Source organism: Sceloporus undulatus, chromosome 3, assembly GCF_019175285.1.
Source record: "Sceloporus undulatus isolate JIND9_A2432 ecotype Alabama chromosome 3, SceUnd_v1.1, whole genome shotgun sequence".
Lineage (NCBI taxonomy): Eukaryota > Metazoa > Chordata > Lepidosauria > Squamata > Phrynosomatidae > Sceloporus > Sceloporus undulatus.
Window position 1 is genome coordinate 161,950,325 of NC_056524.1, and position 22,024 is coordinate 161,972,348.

Genomic DNA, 22,024 nt, shown 5'->3' on the forward strand with positions numbered 1-22,024 from the left:
AAAGCTAACTAGCTACTCCAAGTTCATTAGGGTAGCTATATTCTCCACACAAAGGCCTTATCTACACTGGTCAGGATACTCCTGGGGAAGCTCAGAGTATCCTGGCCCTGCAGCTGGCCTAGTCTGCCCCTGTTACCCCAGCCTCCATTTCTGTGACACAACTGCTGTCTGTACAGGAGTCCCACTGAGCTGCTCCACATGTCTGCTGCTGTGGGTTACTTGTTCTGATCACACCATGAGGCAACCAGCTATATGACCATCACTGGGCACCTCTTTCTAACCTCAGAACAAGTGACAGACAGCTGCTGCAACATGGAGACAGAGGGCTCCTGGTCCTCCCAGAAGATCTGGAATAACAGATATGTTTTTAAAATTCATATTAATATTACTAAAACTCTGGTTCTGGTGCAAAATGAGCCAGGTGCTGGCTGGACTGCCTGCACCAAAACTGGAATTTTGGGACATTAGCTCCAACCAGACATGAATGATACAAAGTCCTCTCCCACCAAGAGCACCACTCTCTTTGTAACCTTGCCACACCTTCCCTCCCTTACTTTGCCAGAGTTTGCATTCCCATGATTTCCAGACTTTTCCAATGCTAGCAACCTGATCAGCATAAAAGAGAGATTCCCTTCCTTTTTTTTCTGGCTGAGAGGGATGTGAGGAGGATGGGGTGAAGAGGTTGATCTTGATAAGCAGCAGCTACAAAGTCACGAATAGTCAAAGCCGGGAATCTGAAAGCTGTGAATGCCAAGGGATGACTGTATACAGTCCTGTTGGATTCAGCTGTTGTAATGATCAGTGAGAAAAATGGTTAACACCTTTTGAAATAAAAATCCATTGTGGATACTCTTCTGCAGTAGGCCTAACACTTGCAATTTTCAGTATGAACCTGCACTCTATTATAATAAATTTATATTTTAAGCAAGGTTGTGGCAAACCATAAAATAAGCACAATAAAAGCTGGGTTTAAGGAATCCTCCATTTGGATCCATTTGTAATCATTTTCCTGTCTGTATTGGCTCAGTTTTGACCTGAAACAGATTGATATTAGTCTCAGTCCTTCCTACCACAATTTAATGTCACTGTTGCAGAGATTATGGTCTCAGGTTCCATTGTACACCCTCAATGCAATATCAAGAGATACAGGTTGAGTATCTGGAATTCAGATATCTGAAATACACCAAAATCCAAATTTGTCCACATGGGTGGCTGAGAGAGTGACACCTTTGCTTCCTGATAGTTCAGTGAACACAAAATTTGTTTCATGCACAACATTATTTAAAATATTGTGTATAAAATTACCTTCAGACTATGTTTATAAGGTGTATACGACATATAAATGAATTTCATGTTTAGACTTGGGTCCCATCTCCAAGATATCTCATTGTGTATATTAAAATATTCTGAAATAAATAAAAATTAAAATAAAATACAAAATCCCAAACCTTTCAGATCCTAAGCATTTGGATAAGGAAGACTCAACCGATAGTGAGAGCTATATTTCTCATCTTTTCAATTTCCCTGGACACTTGAATATGTTACCCTTCCTGCAAAGAAATCCTCTTTATAACTCTGAACAGCAAGGCCATTACTAAGTATCTTCAGTAACATTATTTTTTCATTCTTCATGCTTTGCTGTTCCTTCATACTTTGTGTACAATATTGCCTTTAGGAGAAAAATATCCAAATTATCATGGTTTAGATTTATTGAGCAAGAGTTGTAACCTATTGTTATTAAATGCCAACTTATCATTTCTTTCTCCTTTCTTTCTTTCTTTCTTTTTGTTGCAAATCTCAGTTCTGCAGTTCTATCAGGAAGGCAATGAAGTTTATCTAGAGTGATTTGTTCATTATAAAATCATGCTGTTTAAAGCTCATGTTTCCATTATTCTGTAGTGATGGTTTATTATCCGTTATAAGACAACATAAATTTGTATGGCACCTTACCAACAGAAGTCACATTCATTGGCCTGAAGGAATCATCTAAATGTATTTGAGCAAGTTGATTAGATCTGTTCTAAGCTCTAGAGGCTGGCTGGCCTAATGACTATGTCTACTGTTTCATTTTTATGTGTGTTGGGAACGAATCATGCAGATTTACAGTTTCCTCATCTCATCCTTGAAGACACTAGCCTGAGAACGTTTCAGATTGACTAAGATTAAAGCACCTACCTATAAACACAAAATTGTGTGTGTGTGTGTGCGTGTGTGTGTGTGTGTGTGAGAGAGAGAGAGTAAATGAGTGAGTATTTCAGTATAAAGAAGAAATGTAAATCCTTATCCATTGCATTCTTGGGAACATTTCAGATGTTTTGTCCCTGAAGGGAGAGATCGGAGAGATCGGAGTGGATTGTACATTATTTGGTGATCCACCTCCTCCCATTGTGAGATTTTTCTGGTAAAAGTGCAATGTGCAATAATGTTTTTCCCCTTTGCTTTTCCTGCCTCCCCGCCTAAGTTCTGATCTTTCCATCCATCCTCAAGAACAAACAATATTGTGGCAATTGGCAGGTGTTTCTTTTTCCCTCAGTAGAGGAATATCAGCATATGAAGATGCCCTTTGTTGCTGAAGATGAGAAACATTGTGAATATATTCTTTACAGTCCTTGTATAGCAGTAAAAAAAAAGTTATTTTCCTTGAAATAGTTGTAATCAATGGAGTTGAGTTCCTTATTAGAGGAACTGGCAGAATCACTCTGTTGAATTCTGTTGTGTTTTGGCAGAAGGGAGAATGGAGTCATTTTGCACTGTCAAACTCTGAACTAGATCATGGAGGCTGGAATTATTTTCACAATTCACTCCACAATCCAGCAAAGATTCCTTTTTTTGTTGTTGTTGCCTTTGCCAGATTTTTGTGGGAGATCAAAAATGATTACTGTACATGGAAAAAATCTCAACTTTGATCTTGGCTCTTTTGAAGCTGGTTTCCACTGAGACTGTGGGGCTGGTTACTAACCCTGAAGTTATGCATCTAATATTTCTTTTTGATGCCCATTCTTAATTTTTGTAATGCTGTGGTGCCCCAGTGTTTTTTTCCCTAGCCTATTAACTGAGGTAAGCTTAGCAAATAGCCCTTTTTAAAAAAAAGTTTAGGATTCATATATATTTGTTACATGTTTATCCCACCTTTCCTCCACTGAGCAAAGGGAAGTGTACATGAGCCATGTGGCTCTCCATTTTATCATCACAGTAATCTTGTGAGATAGTTTAGGTTGGCAACATGATTTATCCAAGGTAACACAATAAACTTTGTGACCGGGGAGGGATTTGAATCTGTGACTTCCCTAGTGGCAGAGTAAATGCAACAATTTAACTTCCATACAGATTTTCAATACTGGCTCCTTTCCTGGATTGCCTCACCACAGTCCCTTTCTCACTACATGGTTATAACACTATGATTCTACTTTAATAGTCATGGCTAAATCCTATGGAATCCTGAAGTTTGTTGTTTGGTGAGGTATTAGAGCTCTCTGACGGAGAGAATTCTACATGTCCCTCTCTAAACTATGGATGCCAGAATTCCATAGGATGGAACCATGACAGTTGAAGTGGAATCATAAAGTTTTAACTGTGTAGTGTGAAAGGGCCTATTGCCTAACCTCTTCGGCCTTTTGATTGCTTCCTGTGGCTCTGGCTGCTTCCCCAGAAGACCAAACATTCCATGGAAGGGCTACAGTTTGCATTACCAATAAAGCACAGATGAGTTGAAACATGGCTTATCAGATGTGTCACTGAAGGTGGAGTGAATGTGGGCCACACCAGGTGACACCCCAGAAAGGGGTGACACAATTTCTAGGATGTTATCTGGTGGGGTGTTACACCCAGAGGGACTAGGCAAGCAATAAAAGACATTATCTCCCTTTCTTACTCACCCAGCAGTCACACTGACCCCTAAATGGGCTCTCCAGAAGCTGCAGTGCTGCCTCCCTCAGAAGTAGCAGTGGCTGGGGGGGGCAGTGCCTTTGAGGTCTAGTATGGCTGTTCTCAGAGCTGCTGCACAAGATTCTGAAGGCCTTTCTGAGGTCACAATTCCTTTATGTTCCAGCACAGCTGCTCAGAGAGCAGAACACTTAACGGTGTTCTGGGCTGGCTTCTTGGCGGGGAGGGGGGGAGGAAGGGCAAGGAAGTCCCCCCTCCAATCCTGGTGGCACCAACCTCAGCGATGCCACTGCAGATGCCCCTCTGCTTGCTCATCCAAGTGTAAGAGTCGTGTGACCTACCACTTCCTTTGAATGTATCTGACTGAGACGTACAAGCATGAAGTCATATGACTATTCTAAATATTCCTGTTTTCTAAGTACTGTGGAGACAACTACCTATAAATAGTCCGTTGCTAAGCCCAAAAGTCTGGACAAGAGCTGGTGGCTGACTAGGGTGTGAGACAAGTCATTCTTGCTTTATGTGCCATCCCAATCATGTAATGGGTGAGTGAGCTTCAATGCATCACTAATGTCTCAGCCTTAGTCTCTTCCTTCTGTAGTATGTGAAAAACAACAGACATATAATTTCACAGGGTTGCAAATATATATCTGAAACACTTTGAACAGCCAAATGTATTTCTTTAAAACTTTGAAAACTAGCTCGGCTGCAGCAGCAGATGGTGGTGGCTAGATTTGTAAGGAGATGTAATGTGACTAAGCCTGTTAATATATTCTATCTATTCAGTTCAGTTATCACTCCTCTACATGCCTTTTCCCCATACAATTTAAGAACAAAATACTCGAGACTAGTTGTTGTTGTTGTGTGCCTTCAGGTTGTTTCAACTTATGGCGACACTAAGACATAGGATTTTCTTGACAAGTTTCTCCACAGAGGGTTTGCTGTCGCCATCCTTTGAAAATGAGAAAGTGTGACTTGTCCACTTTGTGGGTTTACATGACTGAGTAAATGTTCCAGTCACAATAGGAATGTTGCTGAAAATGGCTTTCCATCATAAGCAATTCTCACTCGGACCTCAACATATTTATCACTTCTATCTATCATCACTCTTCTAACTCTTCTAGCCACTGCCCAGAATCTTAGGAAATAACAACATATTATTTATTGTTAATATAATATCATTATTGCTTATGAAATGTTATGAAACATAAAATAAAAACCAGGACAAAACAACATTACAGTATTTTGTGCGGATGATATAATGTCATTTCACCCAAGGCAGGCAGAGCAAATCTTTGGGATTGAAATCTAAAGGCAACTTCACAATTTAATAATATAAAGATTAAAAAACCCAACAACAACAGAAGATTCCCTTGGCAACTATATTTTCTAGTGACCAACACTTTATGAAATTTATTCTACAAATGACTGATCCCTGTGAGCATTTGCTTGTCATCATCAGATTTAGAAGCAGTATCTCTAACATCAATTCATGGCTGTTCTGTAACCTTTGGCTTTAAGAATTCTGATAGAAGGTATAACTAATTTCTGAGTGGAACAAGGACTGCAACAGTCTTATCAAACAGTAGCAGGGCTCATTTTGTTTAACAGTGCTGGAAATTAGTTTTTCAGGCACTGATCTTGACAGGTCAGTTGTCAAAAATTGGTGTACATATCCAGAAATTCATCGATCCTATGAGCCATGCTCTGCCTGCTAGAACAAGTAAAAGTCAAAATCGGCACATTTTATGAGTAAATGGAATTGTTGGAGGCTCAGAGAGTCAAGAAAAAATGCAGTTCTGGTGAATCATTTTCTGTGTGTCCCATTTATTAACCTTATCTGCATCATTAATTTTTTATACGCTGTAGAATTTTACCCCTGCATACAAAACAGATAGCTATTTGATGGCTGGCGTAAAATAAGGGAAAACTATACAAATGCCTTTGAGAAATTCTCCTCTTTGGACCTCAAACTGTTTAATATGCAAGAAGCAAATTGTAGCTCTTTTCTTTCTTTTGAGTCAAACATAATAGTGAATTTTATTTATGCTGGCTAATTTCCAGCATGTCTTTAAGAAATCCCAGCCTTGGTGCTGAATTTATTTAGATTTCATTCAAATGTAACAAATGTTTAGTCTTAAAAATACAGGACTCAATCCATTAAAAGTTAGTAATAACTACCTTCCTTTAAAGATTTCAGTGGGATTAGTCATGTTTAAATTTAACAAGATCAGGGCACATGATTTGTGTGTTATCTTGGGGAGAAAGAGAGAGAAGAAAAGAGAACAGAATTGAACAATGGAAAGACCAGTTTGTTTTGTTTTGTTTGGTTTTTGCTTTCACCTTTTAAATAATGAGGAATCAGTGTTAGAAATAAACTGTAAAAAAGATTAATCAGCTCACTGCCTCGTAACAAAATTAATTGGTGCAACATAATAGGAAAACACCTGACTTCACTTCAATCTGCACTGCAGAATTAATGCTGTTTGATACCACTTTAACTGCCATGGCTCAGTGCTATGAGATCCTGGGATTTGTAGTTTGTTGTGCCCCAGAGCTTTCTGACAGAGAAGGCTAAATATCTCACAAAATTACAAATCTCAGAATTTCATAGTACTGAGTCATGACAGCTAAGGCAGTGTCAAACTGCATTATTTCTGGAGTGCAGATTAGATTGTAGACACATTTTCTGGCAAAACCTTCCTAAAAGTCGAATTAATGCTCATGTAGTAGCATTATCCTTTCTTATAGCCTCTCATCTTACATGCCTAGCAGGGTAAAGAGCTACTAGTTCCATTGTACTCCCACCTTGCTGGGAAAGACGTATGATTTTTACAATCATATGAATAAATATGAACGTGTGGATCTCTCTCTCTAACTCACACACACACATGCATCCATCCTTCAAACTGGGTTGATAAAATCTCTTACCATCAGCTCTATATAATAATCATATTGTTGTTGGTGTTAGAAATCATCATTCCTACCTGCACACTCTGTTGTTGCTGTTCTTGTTGTGCGCCTTCAAGTCATTTCCAATTATGTCATCCTAAAGTAAACCTATCAAAGCTGTTGGTTTGGTGTTTTTTTTTTTTTAAAAAAAAAGACTTCTCCAAAGGAGCGTTGACTTTGGCCCCATACAGACAGGCCAAAATAAAGCTGCTTCAGGTCACTTTGGAGGTATGCTGTTTCAGTGATGCATGCGTACTTAGAGTCTGGTAGCCACGCCAACGCCACAATCCAGTCCTAAGGACTAGAACGCAGCTTTAGCGCAGCTTCCAGAATTTTAGTATGCAAACATAATTGAAACAGCATACCTACAAAGTGACCCGAAGCAGCTTTATTTTGGCCTGTCTGTATGGGGCCTTTGTTTCCTCAGAGGCTGAGAGAGTGTTACTTACCCAAGATCATTTAGTGAGTTTCTGCAGCTGAGTAGGAATTCAAACCCTAGTCTCCCAGTGTCCTAATGCAATACTCAAACCACTCCACCATGCTGGCTCTCAGCACTCTATACTCAACTCATCTCAAATTCTGCATAGACGCCAGTAGAAAATAACATAATGCAAGGAGATGAGCAGATCTGTATTCTCAGGGAGAAAAGAAAAGACAAAGTGTTTGTGAATTATGAGAAGCTCACTCCCTATGAGAGTAATGTACAGATTTATTTTCTTACCAAATCTTGGTTCATTGAACACATTTGACTACTCCCCTCCACATGTTGTGCATTTAAAGATGTATGAAGCAACACTGAAATTATTCAGGATGGGTATGGAACTGTGGGAGTAAGGTTGAAGGATGTGAAACAGCTGGTGGTGCTCATCGGTTCTCTTAAAGAAGAGATTGGGATGGATGGGGAGGCTAGATACATGCTTTGACTGAATGGTTTTGCAGACAGAATGAAAAATAGGTATTGTGGGTTGCTGAATGATGTCTACTGGGGGTAGACAAAAGAGCGAAAATTGTTGTTTGAAGATATCAGTGGGACTGATAAATGTCTTAAAGGAGTGTGCAGAGAGTAACACTTTCCTATTCCTGTTTGTTTTCTTCTCCCTTTTATTGCATTTTTAGTTTTTCTTTGCTCTCACATTATCACTTGGACATTCCCTAACCTGCTATCCCCCCATAACTTTTCATTGATTCTTTTTAAAGGAATGACTGATAGGCAAGAAGCAGGTGTGTTTATTTGCTTTTTTGTTTGGACTTATTCCTAAAATTGATACACTGCTGTTCAGTCACATTACTACAGCAGCATACAAGAAAAATAACTGATATAGGAAACTTGTCTGAAATCAGGAAATATGTCATGATCTCCAGAAGTGAAGAACCATAAGAAGACAAGCTCCATGTGCTCTGAGATGGTCAACTAGAAGCCTAATGTGATTTGGCTTCAATGAGAAAAAGTCTTCTTTAGGGGCCTTCAACAGAAATCACTTGAGAACACTGTGTTTGGGAGAGGGTTCTCAACTTTAATGATTTCTGTTGAAAGCCTCTGAAAAAGGCCTTTTCTCATTGAAGCCGAAACGGCGAGTTGGGCTTTTTTTAAAAAAAGAAGAAACTGTTGACCATCTCAGAGCATGTGGGCTTGCCTACTTACTGTTTTCTGGTTTTAATGGCTTTTCATTACTCTCTTCAACACAGCCTAAAGGGCCATCAGTGCTGACAGAGGAGGAGTGTGGCCTGACTCAAGAACTGAATCAGTGAGCCCACCACCCAAGATGACAGAGACCTCTCAGGCAAATATAGTTGAGATTCCAGAACCCAAGGCACTGGAACACTGTCAAAATCAAGAGTAGGAATGACAACCTATCCAAAGGCCTGTTGCTCAATGGAGCCAGTGAACCCACAGAGTATGACAAGTGCAAGCCCATGGAGAAGAGATAGAGAGGTTAAATCAGGCCAAAACTCTTTTCTCTTTTAAGGGTCCTTTTTTCTCCTAAAAAGAAAGTGGAGCCAAATATTCAGCTTTAGGGAAGATAAAAATTGTGAAGCAGCACTTGTTTTCTCCCTGGTTTCTGTCGAGGGATCTCAAAGACTTGCTACCAACCACCTTTGGCTTCAAGTATCTAGATTCTGTTGTCTCGGTCTATCTGACAACTTCTTCTGATCCGGATGCCTTGCCAGATTTGCATTTTTCTGATTTATTTATAGACTTTCCCCCTCAAGGAAGGGGCATGATATATAAAAACAACAACAACAAAATGTAGGGACCAGAATAAAACAAAAGATAAGATTTTCAAAAACCCTGAAGATATAAGGGTTTTGCCCCAGTTTTAGAAAGTTGTCACAGTGGATTCTGGTCCAGCATGTTTTGAGAGAGAAAACAAAAGCTGAAGGACCACAAATTAAAATGCCTGGGTATCTTGAAGCATAGTAATGGAGAGTTCCAGAGAAGGGCCTCTAATGATGGTCTCAGAGTACTGGCGGGCCCATAAGGAGACAAGCCATCATTCACAAACCCTGTTGCGCAGACATACTATCACAATCAGCCAATCACTCATGCTGTCTCTCTCTCTACACACACACACACACACACACACACACACACACACACACAAAAGCATTAGAAAGTAGTCTGTACCTGATCAAAGGTGAAACTGGTAAGATGGGAAAGTAAGTTGAGAAGCCCTGTCTGGACTGGTTCTACCTTTATCATAAAAAGGACCAGAAATATGGGAGCCAGTGTCTCTCTTGTTTTCAGCTGGACATCAGTATGAGGACACAGTGGTCATTCTCTCTCACTCTTTCAGACAAGCAGCAACAACACTGGTCATGATGGTGAGGACCTTTCCTTCAAGTTGGCTTCATCAGCATGAAGTCACAGTGATCAGTCCCTAAGGAGACACAAAGTCACAATGGCTAGTCTCTGTCTAGGATGGCGGTGTTAACATGTCAGCACATAGGTTTACTTCTCATTGAAGCAGGCAGCAGCACTGGATAGATGCAGCATTCCTCCCTCCACACTCTTTGAAGTACAGAATCAAAGGAATGTGTGAGCACAGTCTATTACTGAGGTAGGCAGCAGATGTGTGTTGCTACAGTAGCCACCAGTATCTCTTTTACTGAAATAGGAAGCAGCATATGAGTCGGGAAGCAGCAGACAAGAGGAAGGTTGCAGGGTCAGCACCCCCTGTATTAAAGGGATTTTGTTTGTTTTTAGCAAATATCCTAAGGTAGCCTGGCACAGACCAAGGCAGCAACAATTATGGTGCAAGAATGTTGTCAGCAACCCAGTTATTACAGAGTGACAAGGTGCAGAACCAGAGAGGACTGGTCACCTTTGGAGATAAACCGCCTTTGCACTCCAGATATATTGGGGCTTCAGCTTTAAGTGTGTGTCCCACCGAGTTCAAACTGGGAAAAGGAGGCATTGAGATTAGGAACATAGGAACACTGGGCAGACCAACACTACTGTTTTGCACCATGGATACAGCTACATAGCATTATAATGGAGTCCATTAGGAGAAACAGAGCCTTTTACAGGCCATATGTGCACATAAGAGCAGTGGGACACAGAGATGAGAAGTGAAAAGAGGATGGATGAGGAAGCTGGCAGTGGGCAAGAGGAATTAAGAAAGAGAAAGAGAGAGTATGTGGGCAGGAATAGCTTTCTTTAGCGTTAGAGATGCCAGTAATGCTCAGAACTCCAGGATTCCTACCTATGTTAAAAAGAGAAGCGAGTATTAAGGCCCCAAAGTATTTGGCTCAGGTCAGAATACAATTCCCATCATTGCTATTCCTTTTCTGCCTTATTGTAATTCAGTAGTAGTGGGAACAGGTTTGAAAATCCATGGGGAGGGTTGAAGTTGAATGTCCTCCCTGTTTGTTAATCATTGCCTTCGTTGTCCATGTGCCAGAGTGCTGTAAGAGCTGTATTTTCCCAAAAAACAATTACAGGTGCCCTTAAAGAAATGACAGTATCTGTAATCCTCTGGACACTACCACAGTGTTATCCAGTTTTAACTCAAAAGGAAAAGATTGAATAAAAAAGACAAATTTTAAAAGTGAGTGAATGGAGATGGGGGGGGGGACCTCAAACAAGTGACCCACAGCAGTGGTCAACGTGATGGACAGCCCAGTACGATGCCTGTGCCAACAGATAGTGTGATGTGGGAATGGAGGGCTTTGGATCTTCCAGGAAGATCCAGAGAAACAGGTAAGATTTTTAAAACTTCATTGTAACCCATGTCCAAGTTCTGGTGTGGGATGTATCATCTGGACTGCTTACACCAGAACTTGAGTTTGGGTTATGTGTTATCTCCACAGGATAAGCGGGGGATGAGGGCCATTACTGTTCATGGACAGGAAAAGAATGGGATAAACATGTGGGGATGTGATAATCTTCTCCCTGATCACACGATTAATACAGTTTAACAGAAGAAGAATGCTTGCCTCCCACGTGATAATCTCCTAAATCAGTATCAAAGTATAGTGAATGGAGTGTTGAAATTATATTTCCAGATAACACTGGAGTTGGTACATGTCTATGCATTTATCCTTTTAAGGCTTTGTAATGATACTCCTGGCACTGTGGATAATGGAACATCTTGTTCTTCAATCCCCTGATTTTTTCTTGGTTTACATATATATTTTCAATCTCACAGCTGTTGGAAGTATTTTAGACATATTAGAAATATACCATTCTCTTGCTTTTGTTTTTATTTGCAGTTGGCAACATGGGACTCTGAGAAGGGACTGAATGGAAGTCTACAGGAACGGCGCTTGGGTAGTGACCTACAAGGATTAACACTGAAAGTGGTGACTGTCTTGGTATGAACATGTTTGAGTTGAGGAAGAAAAATGATTGGGAAAAAATGCACACATGCCTCTTAAGCCATATTTTGCAATTACCCCTTTAAACATTTTGTTCAGTGTATTATCATTTGCAGTATATGAATGTGCAACTCTGTGTGGTGTGCCAAGGCATTTTACAACCAAGAGGCTCCACATTCTTACTTGTATCATTTTTTCACCTCTTGCCCTGTGAGATCTCTGTGAAATGAGGTCAGGTGGAAGGGGTGTGCAGTGTGCCCAATTGTTATTTACTTATTGACTTGACATACCACCTTTAGGACAAAACATCAAGACAATTTAAAATTCAGAATACTAACACAAAAGGGGGGAAAGCCTCAAGTTTTCCATAGCATAAACAATAACATTATCTCAGATTACAGATAGTTGCCTTCAAGAGCTGAAGACATGGGATCCCATGTTTTCTGTTTTTCTGTTCCACCTTCTCTCATGATGTGCGCTTCTCAAGTATCATCAGGAGAAATGAAGGCAGCCTGACAAGATGCAAAGGATGGCTAGACAGTGTTCATTGCTTGTAACTATTCACTTGAAAATATTTCCCTTTCCCAATAATGACGATATAATTATGTCAGATTATAATTGTAATTTAAAGTGCAGAGATGCGAAAATCCTGAGAAAAAGGTTACCACATGGAATGATTCATTAATAATCTCAAAAATCTCATTCAGTTATATTTATGTTGAAAGGGAGTGCGTTTGACAATTAAGTCAGTTTTAATTTGGTATTTAAATTTACATTCCATTGCTACACTAAAAGCAATACTAGAAGAAATGTGGAAAATCCCATAAGTATTTTACACACACACACACAAACACACCAATCTTTTTTAAAAAAAACTTTGGAAAGAAGGAAACAGTTGCCCGGACTTTTGAAAACTCTGCTTCTCACCCAAGCCATCAAAATCCTCTTATTTTCTCTTTTTCTCCTCAAAACCTCTTCTTTTTATCCTTTCACTTTCTAAATCTTACTGATTCCTACTTGGATCCTAACAAAAGGTCTCACAGGCCTGATACAGACAGGCCAATATAAAGCTGCTTCGAGTCACTTTGGAGGTATGCTGTCTAAATGATGCACACGTCCTAAGAGTCCGGAAGCTGCACTAAAGCCACGCTCCAGTCCTAAGGACTGGAGCGCAGCTTTAGTGCAGCTTCCAGACTCTTAGGATGCATGCATCTTTGAAACACTATACCTTCAAAGTGACCTGAAGCAACTTTATTTTGGTCTGTCTATATAGGGCCACAGTTAAGAACACTAAAAAAATCAGATGAGCCTTTATTCGGTTCTTCTCTAGAACACAGGAGGATCATATGGATGCAAAAAAGACTACCTCCCTTCCCAACATACTCATGTTACTTGTGATGTATACTTTGTCATCTGAAAACTCCAGAGAACAAAAAGTTGTTTTGCAAGAATCTCAAAAAGAGAGGATTTAGATCAAGAACCAACATGGTAATATAAACCATGTTAGCTGTTTAGCACTGTGGCTTATTTAAATAAAAAATAATGTTGTTGGTAGTCCCCTGTACAGCAGAATCACTGAATTCATTGTTGAATGATGAGTCAATACTTCTGTAAATCCATTGACTCACCACATCTCTAACTGGGGCTACCAATGGGATCCAGGCTTCAATTAATAACACAGTTCTGTAGAAACATGGAGGCAAAAATTCCAACTTAGGGTAATCACTTTTTCTATTAAACAGACACAGACAAAAGTGTTAATTAAATTCTGACACTTCATTGGCAAGTATCCAACTTAATTTATAATTTAATGGATTGCATTAATTCCTGTTGACTTTTTGCGGTATAACAGTAATGTTCTAGCTTCTTTTATCCTTAGAGGGTTATGGCCTCACTACATGGTGGAGAAAGCATTTCGAGTGCTACCTAATGCTGTGCCTCCTGCTTTGTTGTGGATGTTGAGGCTAATGGAATGAACAGGAGGGGATGAGAGTGCATTTTATATCACAGTTCAATGATTAATTTTTTTTAAAGCTAAAGGTATTTGTTACTTTTTAAGGGAATAAAAGCCATTGAGTTACTTAAAAAAAACCCACTAATTACTTTCTGGACCTTAGAAACATCTGTGATTGATTATCTTAAAAAAACATTCTGATCTTTGGATCCTAGTTCTTGCACTTTCAGGTTGTTTAGATGAGAGAATATCTGTAGGTGAGCACCCAGTGCCTGATTTAGGGAAAGTTGGCCCTCTATGTCTATGGATTCAACTATCAATGGCTGGAGAATATTCCAAAAATACAGTGGACCCTTGTTATACGCTGGGGTTTGGTTCCAAGATCCCCCATGTATAACAAAATCCGTGTATGCTCAAGTCCCATTAAATATAATGACATAGCAAAATGGTGTCCCTAATAAAAAATGGAAAATCAAGGCAAATTTATACTTTTTTTTGGAACATTTTCAAACCGTGTATGCTTGAATTCATGTATAAAAAATCCATGTATAAGAAGGGCCGAATGTATACAAATTCCAAAAAGCAAACCTTGTTTTTGCTATTGTACTATGTCATTGTATTTTATGGAATTTGAGTGTCCACAGATTTTGGGATCCACAGGGGATCCTGGGATCCTGGGATCAAACCCCAGTAGATGCCAAAAGCCCACTGAACATATAAGGGCTTTTGCTACATTTTTCATTCAGCCCACTTGAAATGCTTTCCAAAATATAAGCATTCAAGCTCAGGAATTGCATACCTCCTTCACTTTGGGAGCCTTGAGGGCGACCTTAGACAGCTTAGTTCCCTGGAGATTTCAAAAACAGTCTTTGGAGATGTATTTTACATTTCTGTATAGCACCCAGAAACAGGACAAAAATAGAAGGAATGTCAAAGAGGCTGTTTGAAAGCTAGCTGAAAAACAAAACAAAACAAAACAAAAATCTTTCTGAAATGAGTGGAAGTGAAAATGAAACTTTTAAAAGCTGTCAACACTTTTCACCTGTTTAACTGTCATGGCTTCATCCAAAAATATCATGGAAATGGTAACTTAGTGAGGAGACTGAGAATTCCCAAAATTCCCCTGAGAGGAAAAAAAGAAAACAGTTTCAGAGTATAGTGGTGCTAAACCTTGTTTGGATCTGAATGGTGTAGAAACAACTAGATTGCTCTATTTACTGTAACAGTTTCCATTTACAATACTGCCAAGATTTAATGGAGGTTTCCAGACACCCCCACAGCCCTACAAAAATCTTGTATAATGGCAGAAGACATTTGCCTCAGGAATTCATTAACAAAAGAAGAAGAAAGATGGGGTTACCAACCTACTGTCTGAAGCACTGAACAACTGTAAGATATGAAGTTGAAGGCTTTCATGGCTAGCATCCATAGTTTTTTGTGGGTTTTTCAGGCTATGTGGCCATGTTCTAGAAGAGTTTATTCCTGACGTTTCACCAGCATCTGATGGGTGAAAGCCTGTCTTAAAGATCTTAGAGTTGTACTTTGTCGCTTTAATGTACTCTGATCTGAGAAAAGCAAAAGGGAAGAGGGGGAGGGGAAATCTCTAGGGACTGCATCTGAGAGTTGAAGGGGGTCTTATATTGATCATTTTTCTCCCCTCAAGCTGGAATGGGTCATGATCATAGCTCCTCTCTGTCCAGGAGGTGAGCAGTTTCATCCCAAGAGGGTATCGTTGCCACTTGGCACAGACAGCTAAGAGCAACAACAATAAAACCACTAGGGCTGCCATCCCCCCAGAAAATCAGCACACAGTTTGTGTCCTATTGAAATTATGATCCCCTGTATGTTCATGAATTTCATAAAGGCTAAGAGCACCTCGGGGGCCAAAGTCTGTTAAGAATGTATTCGTGGGTTGGTAATAATTATGAAAAATGGAAGAATGAGGAACATATTACTCAGTTTTGTCTGAGAACTCTCTTTTCTGTTGTTGTTTTGTTGGGAAAATAATCCACTAAATCTGAAACTGCAGTGCCAGAGGCTTAACAATTCCCCATTCTAGGTGTCATCAATACCATGAGTTAGATGCATTTGTCTGAATCATTTTCTAAAAAAATCTTTTTAAACATCAGCTTAACCCTTGCTTTGTTCTCAGGAAGAGCCTTTTGTCATGGTGGCTGAGAATATACTTGGGCAACCCAAGCGCTACAAAGGCTTTTCCATTGATGTCCTGGATGCACTTTCAAAGAATTTGGGATTCAAGTATGAGATCTATCAATCTCCAGATGGCAAGTATGGGCAGCAGCTCCATAACAGCTCCTGGAATGGCATGATTGGAGAACTAATTAACAAGGTATATAGCTCTGGTGTAAAGTAAGATATCTAAATGAAGGAAATTGAGCATTTCAACTACTTTGGGCCACCTTTCTTGTCCACTAAGGAGCAGGAACCTGTTAACCTTCAGTAAAGGAACTACTATTTGGAATATTGCCCTACTATTGTAATAGCAAACTATAGATTTCAGAAGTCCAAAAAAGAAGCATCTTATCGGGAACTTTTAGCTTTCCCTAAATTTCTACAGACCAAACTGCTTAACATTTTCTTGTTTGGGAAATTCTTGGAATATATTTCATCAGCTCCCCCTGTGCCCTAGCCTTACAATATTCATTTTGTTCCCCTTAAACCTCTTCAACATGAATTTAAGTTTAGGTGATGAATTGTCTTGCAATTCTAAAACAAACCTTTGTCAAATAGCTATAGGTTGGAACCTTTCTGTACTGGTATAAATTTTATGCAGACAGCAGCAGAATATGAATTTTCTCCTTGCATGCTTAATGGAGTCTTTTCAGCTTTAGCTTTCTTACTAAAAGCCACTCCACTTTGATTTCCAAGTGTGCAAGATGTCTGTCATGCACATTTTTTCCAGTAATAGTATTGTGTAATGATCAGTTGAGTGGTTTCCCAAAGAGGAAGCTATAGTTTTGCCTTTTAAAAAAAGTATTTCAGAATGAAGAAAATGGAAAACCAATCTCAAACTGATTGAGTCGCATCTGATTGGGAAGCACTTGTGTTCTCTTGGATTAAGTGAATGCTCTAAAGTGATGCAGAATGTAGTTCAACACGGAGTCCTCTGGTGTGCAGATGCTGCAATGTATTTTTGTTGGGAATGTTACTTTCTAACAGGAAGTGAACATTTTCATAGAAATAGATTTTGAAACTGTAGGCATTAATATTCAGCACTGTGGTAATTTTCTCACCCACATTATATGGAGCTGCATGTTGTTTCTGCCGGGAGAAAGTTTAAGATGCAAATGAAAAGCTGAACATGAGATCAGAGAAAAGAGACTGGCTCTACTATTATAATGAGATACCCTTAATCTTCTCACTATTTTGAAGCATTCCTAGTTTGCCTGTATCCTTTTTTAAAAGTCCCCACCCTTTCAAAATCACATTGAGTTTCCCATGCAATCAGGCTGTCTGTCAGTAGTTTGGTTACAATGCAGAGCTTTCTGTTTTCAACTAAGTGTTAAAGAGACACCTCAATATGTAATAATATCTAGGCAAACTATGGCCTGTTACAGACTGCTAAAATAAAGCTGCTTCGGGTCTCTTTGAAGGTATGCTGTTTAAATGATGCATGCATCCTAAGAATCTGGAAGCTGCACCAAAGCTGCACTCCAGTGCTTAGGAATGGAGTGTGGCTTTGGCACGACCTCCTGACTCTTAGGACCCATGCATCATTTAAATAGCATACCTCCAAAGAGAGATTTCAGGAATTAAACTGCCTCTTTATCCTCTTTGCAATCATTTGTTTTTAGTCATTTTTTTCCCAAGCCACATCTCCATTAATGTTGTAAATTTATATAGGGAAAACTGAGTAGCTAGAAAAAAATAAACACAAAAGACATAGCAGTTTGTGTATATACGAATCTTAGAAAAAATTTAAAATTCTTAGTGCTTTCACCTTTATATTTTTATTGAAATATGTTAAACAGGGCCTATAAGCATGCAAACTTGAGACATAGGCAGAGGATGGCCCAAGATATTGTGCTGTCCCAAGTGGAGCCAAATGGCACCCCTTTGTTTTGGTTTTTTTTTAAATCTTACCTTTACCTGCCTCTTCTTTGTTTGTGATAGTGATGGAAAGAATAGTGGAACATGATCAATAAATGGCCAACAAATGTATTTCCTAAGTTCTTAGAAACCTTGACAAGGAGAACCTTGAATTGACAAGCACCTTCACATTTTGGAGTTTATTGTGCATATTTCTTCACAGAAGAGGCATTTTATATGCAGAAAATAACCAGGGCTTTTTGCACAGAAGTATTATTTTTTATCAAGAAAAGTACAAAAACACTATTTTATGTGCAAAAAACCATACACATGCACATATGGCACTGAATAATTCCTGAACTGAACACACTTTTCAAAACTTTTCTCTCAGGGGGAAGAAGATTGTTAGAGTTACTCATCACTTTCTTCAAGAGTAAAATTAGTGAAGAATTACTTACCCACTTTATTGTGCTGCCTGCAGGAGTTCTTCTCATTGTGCGCTATGGCAGTCTTGCCCTGGTAGAGGGCTATAACTTGATGCCTCTTCTCAAAGTCTAGATTGAATTGCTGCATCGAGTCTTGATTTATGGTAAACTGAGATGTGGTTACGGACTGAATCACATAATTCAAATTCCTCTTTCACACTTTTCATTTACTAGAGAAAGTCCATTGGACTAAGAAGCCATTTTACCATTGTTTCTGTTCACTTTGCAGAGAGCTGACCTGGCGATCTCTGCCATCACTATAACTCCAGAACGGGAGAGTGTCGTAGACTTCAGCAAACGCTACATGGATTATTCTGTTGGGATCCTAATCAAGAAGCCAGAAGAAAAGATCAACATCTTTTCGCTCTTTGCCCCTTTTGATTTTGCGGTGTGGGCTTGCATTGCAGCTGCTATTCCTGTTGTTGGTGTTCTGATCTTTGTGCTGAACCGAATCCAAGCAGTAAGAGCCCAGAATTCTGTTCAGTCTGGTGCCTCCACTTCCTCCACGCTTCACAGTGCCATTTGGATTGTGTATGGAGCTTTTGTTCAACAAGGTACTTGGTCAAGCATTTTTATTCCTCTTGCTCTGGGAAAAACAGTACAGGTAGCTATTCACTGCTTTTCAATTTTGGAATAAAAGGCTAGGCCATGAACTAACCTCTAGCAAATAACTACTTGAAGGGAACATTACAGATCTCATTCCACTGGTAAAAATACATCTGAGTAGACATTTTAGCACAATTTCAGAACACCTTATATTTCAGTACACTGAGTTGCTTGTCAAAACCATCTCAAGTTATTTTTGGCTTGTGATTTCCACTTTAAAAGAAATACTGTATAATGATACACCAAGTAGTATACTATTTCCCCCCAAATTAACAAGAACACACACACAAAAAAAAAAGGACATAAAATTTTGTACCTGCTGTAGAGGAATTTAATTCTTGCAACCTTAGATGGTAAAGATAATTTAAGTTTGTTACATGAAACATGGAAAGAGGGTGCATTGAAAGTTGGAGTAAACATTCTTTCTTTGCATGTGTCTGTACACATTCCCATATATATCTATATTTAAGTATAGATACATATACTTATGTTTTATACTTTTTAATACTGTTAATCATCTCCCATTACTTTAAGGGCAGGGTGAAATGTCTAAAATATAACTTCAATCAAAATTCTTCACAACTGTCTTGAACTGCTAAACGTCGCCCAAGTTGATGTGCACTTCAAAAGTGGATTAGCTTTTGAAATAAGGAAATATATTTAACTCAAGCCTAGAATTCTTTGCAGGCTGACAAAGGCAGCATGAGATAGTAGCTTGAGCACTGAACAGTGACTGAAAATCATGGTCAAATCTCCACTCAGCCCTCTGGGTAACCTTGAACAGGTCACACTCTCTCAGCCCCAGAGGAAGACAAAAGCAAATCCTGCTCCAGACAAATCTTACCAAGAAAAACAAACCTATTGATAGGTTCACCTTAGGGCCATAAGTGAGAATTTTTTGAAAGCTCACCACTACCACCACCAAATAGTCCTCAGTAGAAGAGAGCTGTAACAAAGTTTACTGCATCATTCCAAGCACTGCTGTGTTGTGTTGACTAGGATGGTAAATGGTGGAGACAGTTTTGATAGAGGTTTCAGACCTCTGCACTATTGTGTTTTGCACTCCCCATTAAACTGGGATGGAAGAATCAGATGTACCAGATGTGTGTAAAGTGTCTACAGTGGAGTCCCAATGGAGGAATGGAGCTGTCCGGGAATGCTGCCAACACACACTCACACGGCTGATAAGAGCCTGCTGGGCAAAAGGTAAACATGCAAACTGCCAAGAAGCAGTCCCTCAACAATGCCAAACAACCCCAGAGGGAGGAAGCCCTGCCCCAGAAGGTGCAAGTTCTGCCCGCGCCACTGGGTATACCCAGTGCCAGAAAAAAAAATTATTTCAGGCACGTGGCCCCGAAAAGGTTCGCCATCAGTGATCTAGGTTGAAATATGAGGAATTATGAGGAATTTGGATGAGCTTCAACAAGTCTAGTGAAAATTCTCAGAATGATTCTGCATCCTTCTAGATTGAAGATGGGTTTGTTGTAAGATTCACTATGCTACTGTTTTGGTGCTTTCAAATAATTAACAGCCCCCTTGGCATGGGAACTCCTAAGGTAGTGCATATCATTTTTATAGTAGAATAAATCAAGAGGCTGATAAACAAATAGTTACCTGTAAATATTTGAAATCTTTGATTAATGTTTCAATAAATATTGTGACTTTTTGCAGAGCTCATTTACATATTCATTTAAGTCACCTAGCATTAGATTATACTACTGTAAACTGCAAAGTCCCATGTTTTTAAGTGTCGCTATACTAAAACCTTCCAGTGTTTAAGCATATCAGAGAGGAAGGTGTGGTAGAGGAAACTGTTCTTCTCTCTGATATGCAAGTTTTATACATGGAAGAGGTTGTTTGTTTCCTTATTTGCTTAATATGTAGAAAAGCATTTACACATATGCATGTCCCCATTTCAAACGGTTTACTTCTAGGCACTCCATATTACATGATCTCTCTAGCCATTGTTTGGATGTGCAATTCTTTAGGATGTACATCTGAGAACTTCCGTATGCAAAGGGATCTTTTAGCACCTTTGAGACTAACTTTGCAAAAAAAAGTTGTAGCATAAGCTTTCATAGACTTGATGTGCTTCCGAGCTCAATACAAGGTGTTGGTTTTGACCTATAAAGCCCTAAATGGCTTGGGCCCAGGGTACTTAGAGGACTGCCTCTCCCCATATAATCCGCCTCGCACACTCAGAACTTCCGGGAGTAAACTATTGGAGGTCCCTAGATCCAACTATATACGGACCTCACAGAGGGCTTTTACTATTGCTGCCCCCTCCCTATGGAATAAGCTCCCTGCAGAGCTCCGCACTGCCACCTCGTTAGCTGTTTTTAAAAAACAGTTGAAAACATACTTGTTTCGGTTGGCCTTCCCACCTTAATTTGTTTATTTATTTTCCTGCCCCCTTTCTCCCATCTTCTCCCCCTCTCTTTGACCCGGATTGATGTCTCACTTTGCCCCTGATACGTGTATTTCCCATTTTATTGTTTTCCTGTTCCTGTTCTTGTAATAATGTTTTTAACTGTTATATTGGATTTTAACCTGTATTGTAATGTTTTTATAAATCTTGTAAGCCGCCCTGATCATTTTTTATGGAAGGGCGGGGTATAAATAAAATTTATTATTATTATTATTATTATTATTATTATTATTACTACTTAAGGAAGTAAACCAAGTCTATAAAAGCTTATGCTACAACTTTCACACAGTTAGTCTCAAGGGTTCTACAAGATTCTTTTGCATACTGATAGTCCAAACAACATTACAGTACAGAAAGATAATACAATGTTTAAGGCCTCAGTCATCTTGGTTAATCCCCATTGGAGTAGACTGAGTGAATTAATTGTTGAACAGTGAGTCAACGTGTGTGTGTGTTGTGTGCCTTTATGTTATTTCCAAGTTATAGCAACCCTAGGGCAAACCTATCAGCCACTCTGTGTCCCAGTTCTGGGAAAAGAACAGGATACAAACAACTACAACAATTTTCTTGGCAAGATTTGTTCAGAGGAGGTTTTGCCATTGCTTTCCTCTGAGGCTAAGTGTGTGTGACTTGCCGAAGATTACCCAGTGGGTTTCATGGCCGAACTAGGAATCGAACTCTGGTCTCCAGAGTTGTAGTCCAATGCTCAAACCACTATGCCACACTGGCTCCCTCATAGGTGAGTTCTATTGATTCAGTATGCTAACTCTAGTTGGAAGTACAGTAGGATTCAAGACTAAATTAAAAATGCAGGTTTGGGTTTCCAAACATTCACTTTGTTTGCTTATT

General features: G+C 39.4%; 1 protein-coding gene across 8 annotated transcripts in view; it reads left to right on the forward strand.

Moving 5' to 3' along the window:
• The window catches only part of GRID1 (glutamate ionotropic receptor delta type subunit 1), an 887,376-nt gene that overhangs the window by 780,949 nt on the left and 84,403 nt on the right, over window positions 1-22,024 (forward strand). For 7 of the 8 annotated variants that reach the window (XM_042459512.1, XM_042459516.1, XM_042459513.1 and 4 more), the window contains exons 9-11: window positions 11,548-11,649; window positions 15,759-15,956; window positions 18,371-18,695. In XM_042459512.1, the coding sequence (XP_042315446.1) occupies window positions 11,548-11,649; window positions 15,759-15,956; window positions 18,371-18,695 (625 nt within the window). The remainder of the gene's footprint in view (window positions 1-11,547; window positions 11,650-15,758; window positions 15,957-18,370; window positions 18,696-22,024) is intronic. The other variant, XM_042459515.1, reaches the window with a different exon arrangement.